A 9,442-nucleotide genomic window follows, 5' to 3' on the forward strand; every position below is an offset into this window, starting at 1 on the left:
ATCAGGCTTTTTTTGCAAGTGCCTGGATCTTAATCTGAGGCATTTGGGACCCTCCTACCTTTGCAGAACTGTGCACTGAGGCCTCAACTTATGATCCTGCTCCTTCATCTTGTCTGCCAGCACTGAAGCTAGCAGAGTAGTGGACACTCCCACCTGCTTCTCTAATCTCCGTTCTTCCTCTCACTTTCTAACTTGAGCTTCCGCCTCCAGCCAAAGTGCCTACAGGAGAGGCCAGCTGACTGCAGCTCTCATGCACTTCCCTTCTCTGCTACAGTATTCTCTCTGCAGTTCCTCCAACAAATGCATTGGACTGGCTGGAGTTTTCGGTCATCCTCCTACTCACACAGTGATCCACAGGCATCTAACAGATAGGTCACCCCTCCCCACAGAAAGGTTGATGGCCAACTTGTTTTCCTCCCATGGGTGTCTAATTCCCAAGGCCCATTTCTTCAGTGTCTTGGCTGATTCACCAATTGCTGATTGACAGGTTCCTCATCAGCTTCCCTGGTATAATCTGAAACTGGCCCCTGTAGTTTGGGGGGTGGGGCAGGAAGAGACTGAAGAAAGAGGCCACTCCAGCTTGGCAGGTGGCAGTTTTTTTTTTTTAATTTGGCATTTTTAATTTAGGTTTGTTTTATTTAAGTTTAATGTTAATTCCATGTTGTGTTTCAGTAAGAACAATACAGATTCTGTATCTGTGGCTCCAGTCAGATATCCAGTAGTACAAATTAGCTTCAAGTTACACATACCGAAAAAAAGAGGTTGAGCGAGCGAAGGAGGGAAGGGGGGGCCCAAGTGGAAAGGGAAGGAGAAGAAACAAAGAACTGAACACGCATGCAGGCTTTTCCATACCACCTTCAATGCTAACCTGCTTTAGAGGGAGAGTAAAAGTAGGCAAGAATGAGCAGTCATGGATTGTTGAACTGTTACCAGCACCATGCTTTTCAGCAACATTTCCGCAACACTTTTCACAGCAAAACCATTATAACAACTCTCCAATCTTTAACCACTTCAAGCTAACATCCAATTAACTTTTAACATTGGTATAAAATTCGATTTAAACAATTAGAAAAAGGAAAAATGATACCACAATGCCTCTATAGTGTGATTAACCTCTCTCTTAGATGCTTGCATCACCTAGAAGTCTAATGGCTTTCAAATGTAATTTCCATTTCTAATGGTGATCTTGCCACATCTGGCAGGAGACAATACAGTAATGCTGAAAAAGCCTCTACACAGTCCTGTTAGTGTCTTAAAGAACCTAAAAGCTGGGACCGGTAAAATCCACAGAAATTCACTCTTGCCTTTAAGAACTTTTGAAAACTGTTTAAAAAAAAAAAAAAACCAACAGGGCAGGAACCTAAATTCTGAGACCAAATGTAAAAGTCAGATTTGGTGGTTCTCAGTGACAATGGGGGAATTTCCAATGGGAGTGGGATGGGAAGGAATGGGTGGTCAGAGATGGTTTCTCTTGTTGGCTTTTATGTCTCACTGATTTTCATCTTCCAGATCCTGCAGCGCTTCTTTATTCTGCTCTTCACCATCACCCTGCATGTCTGAAGTCCATAGTGTCAGATTATCACATAACAACTGCATGATAAGTGCAGAGTCCTTATAGCTTTCTTCACTCAGCGTATCCAGTTCTGCAATTGCATCATCAAAAGCTGCTTTTGCCAACCTGCAGGCATGGTCGGGGGAATTAAGTATTTCATAATAGAATACAGAAAAGTTGAGAGCAAGACCTAAGCGATTTGGATGCGTTGGTGGAAGTTCTGTCATTGCAATATCACTAGCAGCTTTATAAGCCACTAGGCTGTTCTCTGCAGCCTCCTTCCTGTCATTTCCTGTGGCAAATTCAGCCAGATGCCTGTGGTAGTCCCCTTTCATCTTATAATAGAAAACCTTGGACTCGCCAGTGTTAGCTGCTGGGATGAGGTGTTTGTCCAGTACATCCAGAATGTCACAACAGATTAACTTTAGCTCAGTCTCAACCATTTGCCGATATTCCCGAATCATTTTTAGTTTGTCTTCTCCTCCCTTGTTTTCTTCTTTCTGTTCATCGCTGCTGATTATTCTCCAGGAAGCTCTTCTGGCTCCAATCACATTTTTATATGCAACAGATAGGAGGTTTCTTTCTTCAGCTGTCAACTCCACATCCATCCCTGCTACTTTCTTCATTGATTCCACCATTTCGTCGTATCGCTCAGCCTGCTCGGCCAGCTTCGCCTGGTACACCAGATCCTCCCGATCATCCATAGCGGCAGCGGCTCCGGCAGGGTCTGCGCGATGGATGGAAGCGGATAGCGTCTCCCACTCTCTCAGCCTCTCTCTCGGCAGGTGGCAGTTTTAATAAGCAAAGGAAACTTACCTTTGAGGCTTATCTTGGGTGGCAACAAGATGAATGGATCCCCACATCTGCCTGTCAAATCTTAGAAGTTTATAAAGAGTCCCAAAGTGAGTTCAGTCACGTATACTATGTAGGCCTTCTTATCTTAAGGCTATACTGTCTTTGGAGCAGCCTCTGGGGATGAAAAAGGCAAGTACAACCTACGTTCCAAGGACCAGAGAGGTGAGGAGCCTTCACGTGCTGAAGTCTAGCTCACTGGTCAACCAATAGTCCATCTTCTGATGACCTTTCCCAATAGTAATGGAATTCAAATTGTTAGGGCTCATGTGAGGGCTAGGATTGGTGCAATAATAAGTCTGGATATGAAGTCATAGTGTTTTTTTAATGAGTTGTGTGACAGCATCAGTGATAGGTTGTCACAGGCCATGAGGGTTGATGATGTTTCGTTCTATGGAGTCGTAGATAACCTAAAACTTTTCATTCAACTAGTGTAAGAAATGCTATGGCAAGTAGGATAGGGATAATTAATAAAAAGGCTAATTATGAACATGCTGTTAGGGGAAGGGAATTAAACTTCTGACCGTAGAGTTTTAAGTTTAATATATCTGTTACATATGATAATTGATATTACAAATCTTTCATAACATTTAATTATCATACATTAAACATATTATCTCATTTTACATCATTAATTGTTGAAAATTATTTAAATGCACATGATGGGGATGCCTAGGTGGTTCATCTTTTAAAAAAATAGAGTCTGGGCTTAAATGCTAATGATATCTTAAAAATATTTTCACAGAAACATCTAGACTGGTAATTTGACTGAACACCTAGGTACCGTAGCCTAGCCAAGTTGACACAAAATTAAACACAATGGTTAATTTTGAACTTGGATCTTTCATTGAGGAGATTCCCATCCAAACAACGGAAAATTCGCCTGATTTCTTCTTTCTGCTTATAGTAAAATGCAACAGATAAGAGATAAATTGAAGATTGAACTGTTGGGCAAGATGGGACCAGCACAAGAAAATTCCCAGCCTATCCAGAGAGTGTACTTACTAACAAAGCCAAAGGTGATGCTAGACAATCATTTACTAAGGAGGTTAAACATGGGGGCACCTGGATGGCTCAGTTAAGCATTTGTCTTTAGCTCAGGTCATGATCCTAGAGTCCCAGATTGAGTCCCATGTCTGGCTCCCTGCTCAGCAGGGAGTCTGCTTTTCCCTCTGCCTCTCCCCCTCTCATGCTCATGCATTGTCTCTCAAATAAGTAAATAAAATCTATTTACAAAAAAGAAAAGAAAAATTTAAGCATGTGACTTATGGATCCAATTGAAATCATCTCAGCCTAAGCCAGAAATAGACATGCTATTATCCAGGAAAGATCTGTAATGGACCATCTTGTCTGAAATCTTGTTCCCTATTAATGCACTAGAGATTGACAAGGCTTTTGAGAATGTTATACTAGCAGAAATGCTTCCAGCTTTAATTGAAAGGGATGGAGACTATATAAAGTGAAGAAAGGATGTCATCCGTGGTAGAGCTGTGGACACAAAGGCTTGTACCTAGGACCTCCTCAGGTAGAGCCTCCTCCTTGGGAGGCCAAAACCACAGGGCTGCCACTCCAGCAGGCCAGGGGCAGAGCATCCAGTCACAGAGGAGTGTCCTCAGTTCTTGAAGTCTAATGGAATGTGTCCTGCTGGATTTTGGATTTGAGACCTGGGACCTTCTTTGTCCTTCCTATTTCACCCCTTTGGAGTGGAAATATCTATATTATGCCTTTCTAACATTTATTTTGGAAGCATATAACTTGTTTTTTGATTTCATAGGGCCACAGATGGGCAGGAATTTTGCTCAAGGATGGATCATAAACCAAGCCTCACCCATAACTGATTTAGATGATAACTAGATGAAATTTGGGACCCAGAGTCAATCCTGGATTGGGTTAAAATGTAAGAGGATGTTAAAATTGGATAATTGTATTTTACACATGGGAAAGATGAACATGACTGGGCACAATTGGACTGTTATGAGTTGAACTATGTCCCCCAAAAGTGCCTAAAAATGTTACCTTATTTGGAATTGGAGTATTTAAAGATGTAATCAAGTTAAGATCATGTTATTATGCTGGGCTCTAAGCAAATATAACTGGTGCCCTTATAAGAAGAGGAAAATACCACATAAAGACCGAGATACACAGGGAGAATATTACCTGGCAAGAGAGGCAGAGGTGAGAAGGAAGCCCCTGTAAGTCAAGGAACACAATGATGAATGGCCACTGCCAGAAGCTACAAAGAAGCAAGGTAAGAGTCTAGCGATTCTGAGACAGAGCATGATGTAAATGATACAAATGGAAAAACAAAAAGAAGCAAGCTCTGGTACCAATCCCATTCCTTAGGGCTCCACACTGATGACTTCCCCTGATTATAATTATCTTCCAAAGATTCTGCCTCCAAATTTTATCACATTAGGAGGTTTTCAAAATATACACTTGGAGAGACATAAGCATTCACCCTTAAACACCTTCTTTCCAATACCAATAGCTCTTTGAAAAAGGGCTAACCACAATTCTTTTTCATGGATACCAATACCTTTACCATGTTGCAAAAAACAAAAACAAAAACAAACAAAAAACAAACAAAAAACTACCTGAATCAGATCATAAATTGGTTTGAAGAGATTTGTACTTGATGCAGACATCAAATGTACATCGATGTTGAGTTGGTACTATTGGAAACTGAAGAATAAGTCACAAAGATATTATATATAAGAGTAAAAGTTGAGTGATCGAAACAAAGAGCTAATCTTAAACAGTAAAATGTTGGGGAATAATCAGGGAAAGGTCATTTGATATATTCTACAGACACTAAAAATAAACTACTCTTGTCTCCTGCCCTCAAATTAAAAGACACAATGCTCATCAGTCATTTGAATTTTGTTAAACACGTGTTCATATTTAGAAATATTGTGTGTTCCTCCCCATTCACTTGTCTGAAAGACAGTCATATTTGAAAGAAGACTATAGCATCATCAGCCTGTGTCTTCCATAGCATCATATTTGATAAAACTTCCATCTGTCTTACTTTAGAAACTAAGAAAGCTGTCAATCCTTTCAGGGAAATTATTGGGAAAAAAGGCAGAATGAGGTTATGAGCTGGATGCTTCTTGCTTTATTTATTTATTTATTTATTTATTTATTTATTTATTTATTTATTTATTATTTTTAAAGATTTTATTTATTCATGAGAGAGAGAGACAGGCAGAGGGAGAACCAGGCACCATGCAGGGAGCTCGATGCAGAACTCGATCCCAGGTCTCTAGGATCACACCCTGGGCTGAAGGCAGAGCTAAACCGCTGAGCCACCCAGGCTGCCCTCTTGCTTCATTTATGAAAGACACAAAAGGGAGACAGAGAAAAAAACTCAAGTCAGAGATGGCCAGTTTATATGTTTTTTAGGGAGGAATATAGCTTTGAAAAGTGAGCTTAACATTGTCTCTGGTCTTCAATCTAAATCTGAAGGCCTGGAGCATGTAGGTGGCTCAGTGGTTGAGCATCTGCCTTCAGCTCAGGTCATGATCCTGGAATCCTAGGATCAAGTCCCACATCAGGCTCCCCACAGGGAGTCTGCTTCTCCCTCTGCCTATGTCTCTGTTTCTTTCTCTGTGTCTCTCATAAGTAAGTAAGTAAGTAAGTAAGTAAGTAAATAAATAAATAAATAAATAAATAAATAAATTTTTTTTAATTGACTGAAGGCCTAACAACATGTAGACACAAAGGGTTGAAAAAGCTAATTGTTCTTGTATACCAAACCCATATTGAAACACACACTGCTCGTTATATGTATCTATTTGCTTCCTAAATTTGGATTGTAAGAGTAAATCACATCTTTATCTCCTGGGCTTCAGATAACGTGTCACTAGAGTTTAGATACTAAGGAATTTTTTTCTACAAATCTGTACAAACCCATTAAGTTTCTGAATATGATAGGCAAGGTCCGAAGGAGAAAATACTCAAGACATTAAACCAGAGGCTGGAGATTTGCTAAGCAAGGAATTTACTCCACTGCATTGCTTGAATATGCCTTCTGGTGGTTCTGTCTCAGTACATGCCATTGGAAGCCATGAGTCGCAATGTAAGGATTCTAAGCATCCTGGGAGGAAATCACATAAATTGTATACCTACTTGGATTTTCAGATACCGACCTTATATTTCTTAGTCACATTGTTTCTATGTAATTTAAAATAATTAGGTAACTACAGAGATCATCTATTTTCATTAAAGAATAACTACAAAATCCCAAACAATATAAGAATAATTTTTCTCTCATACTTCCATCTTAGCTGGATGTTATGTTTTCCATGATTTCTTCATTACATATGATCTGAAAATTTAAAAAAGAAAAAATATGAATCATTCTGTTTTATGTAAATTTTTGCCACAGAATTTCAGACTTTCAAGTAGAATCTTCTACACCGGTCCAGAGATTCATTCTCAAAACTTTTCTAAACCCATTCATTGAAAAACCATCATGTGCATTTATTTTTTTAAATTATTTATTTATTATTCATTCATTCATTCATTCATTCAGAGAGAGAGAGAGAGAGAGAGAGACAGAGACAGAGACAGAGACATAGGCAGAGGGAGACCCTGGGATCATGACCTGAGCCGAAGGCAGACTTTCAACCACTGAGCCACCCAGGTGCTCTGAAGCCCAGACTTTAAATAAAGTGGGTGTACTTCATACAATACATTGAAGCCCTTAAGAAAAAAGATAAAACCTTCAAGGAAGAAGGAACTCTGCCTCCAGACTGCCTTCAATATCAAGATTGTACCCTATGCTGTTCCTGGATTTCCAGTCTGCCACCTGCCCTGCAGATTTCAGACTTGCCAGCCTCACAATCATGTGAGCTAATTCATTAAAATATCTCTCTCTGTCTATCCTCCTGCCTATCTCTGTCACTCTGTGTGTGTGTGTGTGTGTGTGTGTGTGTGTGTGTGTGTGATACTTTGGGGTATTGGTTCTATTCCTCATGAGAACCCTGATGAACACAGATTTTGGTAATGAGAGTGATTCTAAAGGAAGAAAATCTTCAGGATGTGTTTTCTGGGTTGCTGTTCTAAGATTTCTGGCATTCTTTCTCAATTCTGATAGTTTTAACAGCACTAATGAATGTAAGATAAAGGTGAGAGAAACATAAAGTAAAATCCAGCCAAATATATATGGGGCCACTAAGCAGAGATTCTGGATTTAGTGTTGCAGTTGAGGGGCTGGTTGGCTGAAACATTGATCACAGGATAACCTACCCTAAATAAAGTCTAAATAGGCCAGGACTGCCTCTATACATTTTAAAGGAAGAGATCCAAAGGCTTAGAGAAATTGGAATATTAGAATGGTTTTAGCAATTAAGGCCTGCTTACCTGCCTTTGGAAGGTCTGGAGGGCACCATTTTCACCACAACTATGAGAAACAAATTTGTGAGTGAAAGTCCCAGCATCCTTGAAGAGCTCTGTGACTACCCATCTCTGTAGGTTGAAAAATTACAGTGGGGAATTACTGACACTTAATTGGGAAACTTAGATGTGGTGGCTATAATTGGATCCAGTGTGCAGAGGTCATGTGGCTGGAATTAATGGCCAAAGTAAGTGGAGACAGTTACTGTGATGGACATTTCAATCAAAATGATCTGGCTCACAGAGAAATTTTAGTTGATTATGCTGTTCCTAAAGGTGAAATAGGAGTTCTACAAATTCTTTCTTGATCTGTAAAAGCAGAAGAGTTGGGCACTGTCAAAGATTTCTACAATTAATTTTTCTCTTAGCCTTCCCCAGAGTGACCTATGCCATTTTACCAGGATGACTGTGCATGAAGCAAAAAAAGTAATCAGAAATTTAGGTGATTACTGGATACTGGCTCTGAACTGGCACCAACCCTAAGAGACACAAAATATCAGCATGGTCCATACCAGTCAGAATAGGGCTTTATGAATGTCAGGTAAACAATGGAGTTTTTGCTCAATTGTGTCTTAACAGTGCCTCCAGTGGGCCACTGGACACACACTGTTGTCTTTGCCATAACTTAGTTTTCAGGGATATTGATCACCTTTCCTTTATGCAAGGAATCACACTGGTCCATTACATTGATAATATTATGCTGATTGGACCTATTGAGGAAGACGTACCAACTACTCTAAACTTATTGGTAAGACATTTGTATAGCAGATGATAGAAATAAATCCAACAAGTATTCAGGGGCCTTGGACCTCTGTGAAGTTTCTAGAATTTGAAGGTGTGAAGCATATTGAGGTGTCCCTTTTAAGATGAAACATATATTACAGCATCTTCACCCCTCCACTCCATTTCTCAAACCCCCACTCCTCACTAAGTACAATACCTACTGGGCCTCTAGATTGTAGAGGTAACATATTCCTCATTTGAGTGTGCTACTCTAGCCCATTTATCAAATGTCTCCAAAAGCTGCTAGTTTTAGGTGAGGCAGAAAACAAGAGAAGGCTCTACAACAGGTCCAAGTTGCTGTGCAAGATGCTCTGCCACTTGGGCCTTATGACACGGCCTATCCCTGGCACTTGAAATATCACTGGTAGATATGGATGCTGTTTGGAGTCTTTTACAAGCTTTTATAGTGAGTCACAGTGCAAACCTTTTGGATTTTGAGGCAAAGTTCTGTCATCTTCTGTAAATAACTACTGTCTTTTTTTTTTTTTTTTGAGAAACTCTTTTTGGCTTGCCACTGGATCTTCGTAGAATCTGAACACTTGACCATGGACCACCAACTTACAATGTGACTTGAACTACTCATCATGAGCTGGTGTGTCTGAACCACCAAGTCATAAAATTGGGCATGCACAGTAGTAGTTCATCACTACTGGCATATATGAACTTGGGCCTGTTCAGGCCCTGAAGGCACAAGTAAATTATATGAAGAACCATAATTCCCACCCCTGTTACATTACGTTTTCTAGCCTGCATCTATGACCGTGTGGTGAGTACACTATGACCAGTTGATAGAAGGAAGGGGAATCTTAGCCTTGTTTTCCATGATATGCAGGCACTGCTTGAAAGTGGAGAGATGTG

The 9,442-nt window shown here is 40.1% G+C and overlaps 1 protein-coding gene across 1 annotated transcript; it reads right to left on the reverse strand.

The window, feature by feature from the left end:
* Positions 1-1,351: 1,351 nt before the first annotated feature.
* Positions 1,352-2,328, reverse strand: LOC129505940 (14-3-3 protein epsilon-like). Its single transcript, XM_055319307.1, has one exon. The coding sequence runs from the start codon at positions 2,254-2,256 to the stop codon at positions 1,489-1,491; it is 768 nt and encodes a 255-aa protein (XP_055175282.1). The 5' UTR covers positions 2,257-2,328; the 3' UTR covers positions 1,352-1,488.
* Positions 2,329-9,442: the final 7,114 nt, after the last annotated feature.

Source organism: Nyctereutes procyonoides, unplaced genomic scaffold (genome assembly GCF_905146905.1).
Source record: "Nyctereutes procyonoides isolate TBG_1078 unplaced genomic scaffold, NYPRO_anot_genome, whole genome shotgun sequence".
NCBI lineage: Eukaryota > Metazoa > Chordata > Mammalia > Carnivora > Canidae > Nyctereutes > Nyctereutes procyonoides.

What these genes read in the sequence shown, in the direction of transcription:
- LOC129505940 (XM_055319307.1), bottom strand. Translation starts at nt 2,256, where the DNA reads ATGGATGATCGGGAGGATCTGGTGTACCAGGCGAAGCTGGCCGAGCAG.